Source organism: Acanthaster planci, linkage group LG13 (assembly GCF_054643075.1).
Source record: "Acanthaster planci isolate LZ-2023a linkage group LG13, COTS_SCS, whole genome shotgun sequence".
NCBI lineage: Eukaryota > Metazoa > Echinodermata > Asteroidea > Valvatida > Acanthasteridae > Acanthaster > Acanthaster planci.
The window spans coordinates 4192633-4205152 of record NC_141789.1 but is presented as its reverse complement, the minus strand read 5'-3'; the positions used below and the strand labels follow the sequence as shown (position 1 = coordinate 4205152).

General features: G+C 41.2%; 1 protein-coding gene across 1 annotated transcript in view; it reads left to right on the top strand.

The window, feature by feature from the left end:
• Positions 1-12520, top strand: part of LOC110981273 (uncharacterized) — a 32958-nt gene that overhangs the window by 3500 nt on the left and 16938 nt on the right. Inside the window, exons 2-10 of the mRNA XM_087144797.1 lie at positions 195-380; positions 1541-1673; positions 2904-2944; positions 3372-3641; positions 5331-5546; positions 5769-5827; positions 6478-6747; positions 9693-9696; positions 10286-12214. Of these exons, the coding sequence (XP_087000923.1) occupies positions 231-380; positions 1541-1673; positions 2904-2944; positions 3372-3641; positions 5331-5546; positions 5769-5827; positions 6478-6747; positions 9693-9696; positions 10286-12214 (3072 nt within the window). The 5' untranslated portion in view covers positions 195-230. The remainder of the gene's footprint in view (positions 1-194; positions 381-1540; positions 1674-2903; positions 2945-3371; positions 3642-5330; positions 5547-5768; positions 5828-6477; positions 6748-9692; positions 9697-10285; positions 12215-12520) is intronic.

Below are 12520 nucleotides of genomic sequence, written 5' to 3'. Positions count from 1 at the left end.
TTTTTTGCAAATGTACATGTAGGTATTACTTGTAAGGCTCCATGTATGTCACTGACATGCCAAAATGCTGAAAAATCTAAAGACCTTGAAGTTAAAACTTGTTTCATGTCTTCTGATTGTCCAAGTACCTGTTCATGTCTACTTTCCATGGTTGAGAAAAATTGATGAAATACGTGTAAGTGTCTTTCATGCAGGTAAACTAAATGCAGAAACCTAACTGATGGTTCAACATGGGCAAAAGAAAGCCAGCCCTGGAGTTTGCTGATAGCTGTTCCCATAATAATGAGGATCTCAAGCCTACGAGGCGATCTCGTCGAATCGGAAATATGCACCCGAAGCAGACAGAGCCGAGCGCAGTTACGGATGGTGACAGCGATGACGTAAGTGTATTTATTATTTTTATGGTGCTTAATTCAATCATCATTGCAGCCAGACAGGCTGAATTGCACATGATTTATCAAGGATAATATTAAATACAAGAAACAATATACAAAGATGTAAATTTAAAAAACAATAAAGACAAGTACAAAGAGAGAACCTCCGCTATAATTATTATCAGCCAAGATTGTCTAGGGCCGGATGGATTTAATTACGTGTGTTCAACAGCCTGGTAAAGAAAGGAATCCGGCTACTTTTAAATCGCTCAGTTTTACACATGACTTCCTTAAACGGGTTATGATTTCTTAAATTCCTAGATGTTGCATTATTTAATAGCAATCAGTGACATAACTGAGGCGATTTTGCAAGTGACTGAGCAAATTTTAAGCAAAGTCTAATCCTATCACAGAGTGTTTCAAGTTGTACAAGGCTTAGAGCAATTTCGTATGTTCGATACTGGATGCCTAAAATTGAACGTAACACCTGTTTCTGAACCCTTTCAATTTGGTGAGTTTGGCTTCGAGTAAGAGCTGGATGCCAAACGGGTGCAGCATACTCAAGAAGCGGCCGAATTTACATGTACCTTACTGTATGTATATTGTTATGAGATCACACCCAGGCAGGTTGAATGGGATCAGCTGACGTAACATATGCACTCTGATATTCGCTTTTTTAACAATTTGTTGGATGCGTTTTTCCCATTTAAGGTTAGACTGAATAAGAACACTCAGAACTCTCATGGAGTCAATTTGTTCTAATACCCGGTTGTCAGTAGTCGGATGGAGTAGCTGAAAAATAGTTATACCAAAATAAACTCTTAGAGCATGGCATTTGTTAATATTAAGACGCATATTGTTGTATTGTAGTTTTTTCCATGTGAATGGTTCTGCATGCATTTTTATCCCTGTAATTGTTGGTCATTCTGTTAATATGGTTCGTGTATACCGAAAGGATTTGTAGCTGTCTGATGTCCCTAATTGCAACAAAAACCTGATATCTGATACACGTATGACTTCTAATGTTAAGAATCAACATGATATGTTTGAGTTAATATGAACAATTGAGTCAAATGAATGGTGGCATTCATGCCTGTAGCCCTGGTTGATGAAATGGCCTTCTTTTATTTATCGTACACTGTACGTGGAAATGTTTTGGCCGGTAGGATTTTGTCACACTGCTTCCAAGCAAAACAGCGGCAACGACATCCGGTGACAACAGCTTGCTCCAGCGCAGTCAGAGGCATCAGCAGCGGACCGAACTCAAGCACCAACAAGAGCGACAGACCCTTCAAAGAAGTAAGTTGTTGACCTTTGCCCTTTAGCCGAGTCCTTTGCCCCTCCAATATACTCTTTTTCTGACTTTTCTGTGTTATTGTGGAAGTTAGGGCCAGCAATGTGAACATGTTCATCATGCATATGTTATACAGGCTAACGGGTCTGCTTTTCCTTGGTGCCCTTTCCAAATTTAATTTTTTTTTTGAGGGCCAACACTTCGTCTGGTAATCAGAGATGATCCAATTGCAAATGATCCAGGCCACGACTAAACCATCTGGCTGGAGCTAAGTGTAATCAATCTATTGGTAATGCTGTAATGGTTTCAGCCATCGTGGCCACAATGCATGGGCTGTAGTGGAGGCTTATTTTCTGGGCCTAATTTCATGGCATTGCTTACAGTGAGCAGAAAAGTCCTGCTTATTGTAGCAGAAAGTTTTTCTAACTGTGAGCACTATTTGATGGTGGTGGTTGGCATGGTGATGCTTTCAGTTGTGCGCACACAGAGATGGTTTGTTTTGTTTCATTGTTTTATCACAACGTTAAGCCAATTTTTCCTCCAAGGTAAGCATGCCTTTCGCCATACGTACTGCTTACAGTCTTCATGAAATACATGGACCCTCTGTCAGCATAAAATAACGTGCTAAGCAGCACTGTGAAATTTGACCCTGGACTTAGCCACGTCATTGGGAAACAACTTCATTGGTGCTACTTATATGTGTATCCCGTACAGCAATTTGGATTGTCAGTGAACCCTGCTTGTGTCAGTATGGTACAGTGTACATGGGCTATGGTTAGTCGTCTCTTTGGTCTGTCTGCCCATTCCATGTGCTGACGCCATAGGGCACACTTTGTGTCCCACATCCTTCAAGCAGTCCCTTCATAAAAGAAGTCTGTCAAGGAGTAATCAAAGCACTATTTGAAATTTCGCTGTGCAGCTGGTCAGAAAAAAAAAAAAAATAAACGAATATCCCAGTATTAGTACCCGAAGAAAATGCAAAGTACTTAAAGTATTGCTTATTTTCTGGCATGAGACTTGTTGAAAGGAATTGGCCTGCTGACAAGAGTCCAAAGATTAAACTTGGCTGTCTGCTCAGATCAGCAGAGTCCAGCAGAATTGTCTGCTGCCAGATGCTGTATAACAAGCGGTAAATGTTTCGGCTGTTGAGGGTTTCAGGAAATACATAGTGTTATCATTGGTAGGATTTGTTTGCAAAAGGGCAACAGTTCATGGACTGATTCTTTTAATGTTAGGTGCAGAAGAATTGAGACAACAGGAGGAAGATGATATAATGGTAAGAACACACGTGTGCATAATACGCTCAGGGTTTTAAATCGATTTTTGGGGGAGGGGGGTTGGTGATGTCTGCAATTCTTGATAAACGTGGAGTTAAAAGCCAACGGTTGAAGCTATCACAGCAGAATTTTAATAGGTTCTTACTAAGCATGAATGTTAGGCAGTGTTGAAGGATAGAAAATGGGAAGAAGATGTGAAGTGTTGGAATTAGTAGGAATGAAGGAAGGGCTAACAAACTAAACTGGGTGGTAGACATGAGTCTAGCCATATTTAAGCTGTAACTGAATCATTTTGAAACCGTAAAATAGTATTTCAAGGTTGAAATCTGTCTGGACATTTGTGTAAATGAAGTGGCTGTTTTTACGGAGCCCCTTTCCTCATTAAAGTTCACTGTTTAGTTGCTTGTTACCCTCGATGTTTTTCAGAGGGCCATTGAGCTTAGCAAACTTGAGATGGAGGCAGAGCAGTGGGGGTCTGAGTCCCAGGGTGACTGGCAAAGCGCATTTCCTCTGGAAACCCGAGAGCAAGAAGGCAACAGCCGATCACCACAAACCCCAAGCAAATCTGTTCCCAACCGATCCCAGGCAGCAGATGCTCCTTCTCAAGAGCACTTGTCGGAGCCGAGTTTCCAAAGCAGTTTTAAAAAGCACTTGCTGACTGCATGCAGAGGTTTAAAAGATTACTTCGGTATAAAGGTAAAAAATCGTTATTTAATGTACCGTGCCTTTTTAAGGTATGTGACTGGAATGTTCTTGCAGTGGCAGACCTACCGACTAGAACGATTTTGCCATATTTCATCTAGGAATTTGTTGAAATTATGGCCTTCTGTGTTTTTCCCCATAAAATATTTGACATTTTGATACACCCAGAAAAAGCAGATTGTGTGAGATAAAAACAGCTGGGAGTGCAGACTGCTGTAAGTAGTAATCTTGTCAGTGAGGACGTCCATGTAATCGATTTATGTGACGTCAGAGCCATGCATATACGTAATAGTTATGTCAAAGGATTATCAGTGTATGCCTGTTGCGTTTTAAGCTGTTGCATCAAGGCAAAATTTTCAACAGCATTTTCTGTTTTTAAGTTTACTAGAATTCTGTTACATTACCTGAATTTCAGTGCTTTGTCAGAAAATCTGTTCTTATGGTGGTTCTGGCTGTAAAATGGATTTCTCAAGTAATCAGTTTGATGTGCAAAGTATTTACCCTATCTGGTGCTGGTTAAACTGATCCAAAGGTAGGAAACGTGGTATTGGTACTTTGACCATCCTGCATTATTCCAAATTAGAAGCTTAACATTGAAAAAGAGTTTTGTAGGGTCTCCTTCACACAAGGGGGGGGGATTAATCCCATGTCACTTAATTTATGGATAATTGAGCTGCAATCAGTCTGAATCATTTTAAAACGACTGTATTACACACCACCGTGAAACCACCAAGCAACAAAGTTGGAGCATTGCAGCCACATTAAACCAGAGCATGTCTATGAGATGCATATTTCTGAAATGTACAGTTTTTCAGTGAAAAATACCACTTTGGGATTTTCCGAATATGGTTTTGTGATCATTAAGTTGACAGTTCTGCAGTGGTCTTAAGGAACTTTAAGGCAAAACAGTCGGAAACTATCTTCTGTTTGTGTTCAAATGTGATGTACCAGTAGTGTGTGATCAGGACATTTAGAAAAGGGAGCATTTTTATTTTCAGTTTTTGAGAACTTAAGGAAAATGCAATGTTTCAAACCATGAGAAATTATAAAGAACTGATGTACATGTGTAGGCACACGTGATGTGACTTGACATGAAAAAAGTGGATGCCATCTTCTGTCGCTTTTCAAATGTGATCTTCCAGTAGTTATGAAACTGGATGATTTATTTTTGACATTTTGACAATAGAAGGGAAACAGGGTATGATGAATCACAAGTTATAAAGAAAGACACACTTGTATAAGCATATTGACTCTATTTTAAACGCATGGCATTGGACTTTGAGGAACTTCGTTGGGATCGTGTGATCATCACATAAATGAGCATGCGCACTCTGTACTTTTGTTTGGAAGAGGATTTTGGAAGGCCTTTTTTTTTTGGCCAATATGTCATGTACAGGTAAATCCAGTCAAAATGTGATTTTTAAAAACATTTGTCATTTAATTTTATGGACTAGGGTAGGACAGCCCACTGAAATCATATAATTTCTCAGACGAGTAATGTCTCAGCCAAGTTGGAGAAAGTTTGACAATTATGATGGGTTAACACTTTGTCTCAGTGTGAAAGGGGTCAAAAAGATTATCGTAAAGTGTTCATGTGTGGATTATGTTTTGAAGTTAGGCATGTTTATTTGATTTTCAGCGGTTAAATGTATTGACAGTGGTTTATTTTTGTGTCGCTTACAGACCGATCCGACTGACTCTGCATCTTCCCCCTCATCAGTCTTGAGTGATGACTGTGAAGGGGAAACAACCCCGCTGAAAATGGTGCAGTCCAATACCAACGATTGCAATGAATGGCAGGATATGATGGACAGTGTAGACTGGGGCGATCCATCTCTGCCAACAGCGGTGGCAGGTAGTGAAAGAGGCACACCAGACATGAACAACGACTCTGTCAGGGTGAAAGAATAATTCTGTGAACATTTTGATATGTTGAAAACAAATGAGAATGCATTTCTTTAATTATAACTGTGACTAATTATAATAAACTGACATGTCGGAATTAAATCGCATAATTTTAGACCAAGACTAAATATTTTAGGATTAAGGAATGATTATAGTCCGTTTTTTGTCATGGCTGTCTGATTTTAATTACATTAAACATCCTTTTTCTTTTTTCAGGGAGGTGGAAATGAAAGCCAAAAAGATGATAGTAGCCAACATCAAAATGACACCAACATGTAAGTGTTCCTTTGGATTCTTGCTGTTGAGACTTTCGAGCATGAACACCAACCGCTTTTCAAAAGTGGGGTGACATAACCTTGATCAGAACTACATGTAATATTTGTGCAAAGCTCAAGGCTCTAATGGCATAGGGTCCGGGGGCCACTTAGCGGCTCCCTGGAAAATTTTGGATTCTAGATGTTCTGAGGTGTCATCTGAGGCAATTTCTGATGTCTATTATTTCACCAAATGATTTTGCAAGATTTGTTTTCTTTTTTAAGTATTTTTATCTTTGCAAAGTTTATGTATGTTTAGAATCATTTTGTTTTGTCATTCCCAGTATTAACCCATAAAAATGATAAGAGGAAAGATTTAGCACATATAAACAGCAAATCTTATCTAATCAAATGTAGCCCTATTCCCCCTACATTTTATTTATTTAGGACCAGAAGAAAACAGGGGGGGGTGGGCAGGGGGGAGATGAACGGTAATTAAAGTGGGGGATATCATGTCGCATTCCCGATTGGCGCCCATGCTTTTGAGGAATCCAAGGTTGCAATCCAGAAATGAGTAAATAATGATTGTAACATCGGAAATGAAATTATTCAAACCGGAACTAACTGCACCTTCATTAAACTGACTTTCATGTACTTGTGATGGCATGCAGATGCACACGTACCTCAGATCGTTTACGGCTCCGCAAACGTCACATTTGCAAGGGAGATGAGCCTCAGCCAGAGCAACAGACCAAGGCACGGAAGATGCAGACTCCCCCCGACCCAGGCTCCCTGGATCCGCTAGAGGAGTCTGGGGAGGGAGAAGACGAGGTCAACGTGGTGAGCGACGACGAGATCATGTCCGGCCAAGGTGGGCAGGAGAACCATGACTCAAGCCAGAGTAGACGACATCTTGAGGTCTATCAACTGGTTGATACCAGGTGAGGCTATTGCAGTCCATCCTTCATTAGCCCATGCAGATATATACATTCTGCATGGGCAGAACTCACAGTGTAATGTACCACCTAAAGGTTACAACATAGAGGTCTAATTCACAGTGCATTATGAGTCAATTGACAAATGTTTTTCCTTACGCATAAAAACTTGACTATTTGTTTCACACTTTAGTTAACATGAATTTTAAAGTTGGAACTGGTGTGTGTGTGTGAATAATTAGCAGTGTGAATTTAAAAGACTCCAAATGCATTTGTGTTTGTTCAGTATTTATACCTGCCAACTGTTCCGATTTAGGCGGAACCGTTCCGATTTTCGAGATTAAAAGTGCTCAAAAATTGGAACGTTCTGATTTTACAGGTTTCGAAAGAGGAAATAAAAAAAATTAAAAATATTCCAAAACAGCCGGCCCGCCCGTTGCGCACGTTGCACACTTCTTGTTCGTGAAGAATATTGTTGTTTGGTAGACTGGTTCCATACCCTACATCTCTGAAGTAGGGGTGTGCATTTGTGGGTAATTTTAGAACCGGGTACCCTTTTTTTTAACATTGGGTACCCAGGTACCCGGAAAGAGATCACTTAATAACAAATGGCATTGCGCACGACCCGGTGGACCATGTGCCTGAAACATGGTTCTTTTTGGTACATAGGAAGCAAGCATCACATTGTTCTAAACGTCAGAGTTAATCTGTCCTACCTTTTTATCAAACGAAACTGTTACCTTCAGTTTGCAAATTTTTTTTGTGGGTGTGTGAAACAGAAAAACAAATCCTCACGGGGAACGTCAGAAAAGAAGACAGAGCTGCAAACCACCTACATGATATACGCACATGCAACCGCTCAAAGGAAATGTCCCGGATGCTGCATGACCACATACACGCGGACGCACATGGCGTGCACAAATGGTGAGCGCTAGTCGTGTCATCTGCGGACCAGATCAGTGCTATGTACTTCACGGATTAAAAGGCTTAAAGTTTTATGTACAAAAATACTACCGTAACTTGAACAATACCCACACCATTATGTCCACTTATTTTGAAATTTCTGATTCAAAAAACCACCACCAAAATGCTTCAAACGGCGTTGAAAGTATTGGAAGTCTATATAGGGTAAGGAGTCATCGCGAGGACCAGTTGTATGCATGTTGCATAAATCAATGTAGCTGCAACTGTAATCCTGGCTTTCAAGACACTGAAACCAACCTGATTGCAACGCGGGCCCAATTGTAGTCCCCTTCAGGCAGTCTAATCGCTGACACTACAGCGGCCATATGACCGCAAAAGGAAAGGTCATGTGACCACACGTAGGGAAGCCCAAGTGAAAAAAATTGCAGTGCTTCACCTCGTTAAATGACTAAGCGATACGAAAGTTTTGCCTCATGAAGGTACCACGATGAAGTGGTTTAGTTTAATAAATACTTTTTCAGGATAACTGCATTCCCCTGAGGTTCAAATTGTGGAGATTTTAATGTATAAGTACTTCGACAAGTGACATTTGATTGGCCGACTTTATTATGACTTGCACCTGTCAACATTTTCCTTTTTTTGAATGAAAGAATACTTAGATTTGAAATGCTTTTGTACATACAGAAAACATTTGTTTTGTTTTTTTCAATTCCTCATCCACAGTTCCGCTGAGTCACTGAGGAAACTCATGTTGCTTTAATTCAAAAATAATTTTGAAACGGTATATTTCTTGGTATAAAAAACTAAACTAGTTCTCTGACTCTTTGGGTTTGCAAAGCACATTTAGTTATTGGTTATAAAAAGAGGGCGATCAACCGCACAATTTGTGCGTGATCACTACTTACCGCACGCCGTGTGTAGTCCCAGTACCGCTGGAATGTTACACAGTCCACTCTTGCTTCGTCGTCAATCCCAACATAAAGTAATTTTCATTCATATTGTTTTATTTGACAAAAGTACTCTTTAACTCAAACAGTAAGCACTACTAATTCCGCACAAAAGTCATTTAGGCCAACAGGGTTTGAAAGTTACAAATACAGTCATGCAAGTGTACATCAACAGCGCTTCCACCTCATAAGACAAAACTCCTTCGGTCTCTTGTTCATATAGGTTTGGTACAGTCAATTTCCTAGTTCCGGATCGCGAAAATTATTCAGTAAGACCATGAAAATGCTGCCTCTTCATGCATGATATTTTTGGTAACTTCTATTTATGTGGTTTCATCCTTACGATATTTCTGTTTACCATTCAACATTCTATATACCATAATCCAATAGAGGCCCTGTACACAGCAATTTTTGTATGATTCTTCAGGCTTAAGACTCATACAAATTGATGTTCATAGGACCTCTTATGGAGGTTCAAAAGTGCCAAACGTAGGAGCTTCTGGGGGGACTGCACCCTGGACTCCACCAGGGGTCCTAAGGCGGGCGGGCCCCTGGACCCCACCCATTCAGTGCGAGCGTCTGCGACGCTCTCCGAATGCTATTGGAGGTGTTCCTCTTTCTGACTTTTCAGTGTTGGCAGGTATGAGTATTGCATGGAAAGGATGCAGAGTAGTTGATGTTTATACATAATAAAGGATGCCTAAAGTCATCTGCAAAGTTGGAAAGTGACACATTCATGGCAAACTCATGGTGGTGCACTGTATTCATTGTCTGCTTTTATCACATTTATTATTGATTTCTCTACATTCCTCTTGTGGGTTTATTGAGTTGAACCCATTTGATCTCTAAACTTCAAAGCAATCATTGTCTTCTGTTTATTTGTGCTGAACATTTGGCTTGCGGTTTCTTTAAAAGTTTCAAGGAGAAAGTATTACATGTAAGTGGGCCAATTCACCTGGTTATTGGGGTAGGGGCCATTATTTTTAGTATTAAAATTAACTGAAAAATTTACTGAACTTTCATCAATTTTACTTTTTCTTCTTGCCCCCCTTCCGTGCACTTCGTCAAATGTCATCCCAGAAAGGTGAGTAACCAAAGGTCATTTGCTTGCTCTGCCTGTACTTGTAAATACATGTTTGCTGTCACATTAATCTTATAGAGAAGCTAAGTTGCATCAATACATATGATAACTGCGACAGAGTCGCAGTTATCATGGAACTGTGTCGTTATGGCCATACATGTATCGTTCTGTCTATAGTAACCACCACATCACTGTTCGAGCAGGCATGTCCTTGAATTTTCTTCCAGTAGGAAGTGCTTCGGGGATATTTGTGTATCCCAGAACACAAAAACTACATTGTTCCTTACCTCTAGTCAGATATCCAATAATTACATCCATTGAACTTTCATATTGTGGGATAAATTAACAAAAGCTAATATTTAAAACTAATTTTCTGTCAGTCATTATAAAACTCCCTTTTTTTTAATTGGGAGGATGTTTGGGTCCAGTATCAGCTCCAAATGGAATGCACACATTGTGGATGTGACATCTGTCAACTGTTTTGTACTGACTTGCTCATTTTGAAGCTGCATCTCTCCTGTGTTGTATATTTACTCCTATCCATTTTATGTCATGTTGAATTTAAATGACAGTGCCGATCTCTCGCTTACAGCCTAGATGGAGGAAGCACCCGTTTTATGCTCCTCGGAATGTCAGCAAGACCTCCTACTCCAGAGTCATCTACCAGCTGCTCCAGGCCTACTGCTGTCGACTGCGCCAAGCCCAGATGCGGATTCCGAATAGGATCAGCTGGGGCAACCCAGTTGTGACTGGTAACTGCTACAGCGACACACTGGTGCACCGCAAGCGGGGCAGCAGGGCTTGTGTCTTTTACGCTCCCAGTGACAGCGAGGATGAAGGTGGGCCATCGGTTCCAGGAAAAGCTGAAGGGCCTTTGAGGGGCAGACTGCAGAAATGGAGGAAAAAACAGGTCGCTGACACTGACGACAACGCTGACTCAGACTTTGAGGATTGTATCCCCCTAGGCCGTCGCAGGGCACAAGGGCGCTCAAAGTTGGCTACTCAGGACGTTGTTGAGATGCTGAAGCAGGATGGTCGATGCTTTGAGGAGAACAGGGCCGATGAAACACTGTCACCAACATTGGAACAACAGCATATGGAAACCCAGGATTTTGCCACGATAGCTGGAGATGCTTCTAAGAGTGCTGGATCAGAGTCTGATTCTAGTCAGCCTATAGTACGACCATCTTCTTCACCCCTCAGTGTCCATAATCCTGATGACAGCAAAACTTCTCATGATCAAACAGATAGTCAGAGTAGCCTAACGGACGTCTTTCAAGCATCCTCCAGTAACGAAACTAGTAGTGGGACGAAGATGGCTGCAAGCAGCACAGGCCAAAATTCTGGAACTCCTCATAAGGGCCCGAGTACAAAGTCTAGTCTTGGTCGCAGGAAGGGCACTAACCAAGAGAGTGAGACTGGTAACGAGGAAGATAGCTTTGTTGAGGAGATACTTTCCTCATGTATCCCCAAAGCCACTTCACATTTTGGTGAAAATGGCCTGCAGAGAAATCATTCTGAAACCAAACGTGTGACCTGTCTCCCAGACAGCCAATCCTTAGACCGTTCTATGATCAGAAATACCATAGCATCTGCAGATAATGAAGAAATTCTGCATGGTCAGGAAGAAAGGGAGGATGTAACTAGTCTTAGAGAAACATCATCTCCCACGTTAGGTCCTCAGAACAGTGCCAGGACTCTGGGTTTATCATTCGAAGAGCAGAGATACCACTTTTATAAGTCAGTGCCTGCATTGCAGAGACTGAAGCAATTTCGTGGGGAAGTGAAGAGAGAAGAGTGTGTTTCAGATGCTGACAGTTCCTCGCAGGATGGCAGTGTCCAAAGCTTTGTGGAGCTTTCCAGGACTGACAGCTCAGCAAAATGTAGTCAGCAAAGTGAGAATGACTTACCTGTATCTCATAGCAAACTTGATATCAAACAAGGATTGAATAAGCAGCAAAGAGATGGTAATGGTTTAAAGGAAAGTGTGCTCAAGAGACAGCCATCTCCATGTAGTGACAGGCAGCAATCCTTGGCTAATAGCAGAAGTGCCTTGAAGCCACAGGAGGAATTGACAGATGGTCAAAGTCCCAAGGAAGACAGCTCAGAATGCCACAGTTGTGCTAAGAAGCTTGAACCAGATGAATCTTGGGATGATGTAGAAGATGGCCCAGCACAGCTTGAGGACGAAGATTACGGTGGAGAAAGCAACGACTATGATAAGAGTGAAAATCAGGACAGGGATGAGATGGCATGGAGACAAGAAGAGGAAGAAGACAGTGTCCAGAGCATCGACGAGGAGGATGGGACAGTGAGAGCTAATGTGGAGAAGGAGCAGGATGCAGGTTTGGATACAGAGATGAGTGAACACGCAGATGCTGGAGGGGATGAAATGTCCAATGACACACTTCAGGGAGAAACAGAGGAAGATGATGATGTTGGATGCGAGGAAGAGGAGGACATCATTACAGTTGAAGACAGAGATGAGGATGCTGTTGAAGACACACGTCATTCCACAATGGTGAGTCCTCTAATGTTTAAGTCCCAGCAGAAGTAATGTATACTGTACATGTATGCAAACTGGGCATGCCGAGCATTACTTGAAAAAGTAATAGCGTTAGTTTGATTGCATGTTAAATTATTGTGTTTACATGTTTAGGCATTTTGAATACATGTGCGCTGTTTGTGTGATGTGAAATAGTTGTGTGCAAACCTGAGTTGAAAACAAGTCTTCTTTTAGATGTTCATGAATGAATAGGTCTGTTTCACTCAGTTTGGTACTGGGAACAACACAATGGAAGGGTGCTTTTCAAAAGAATTTGAAACC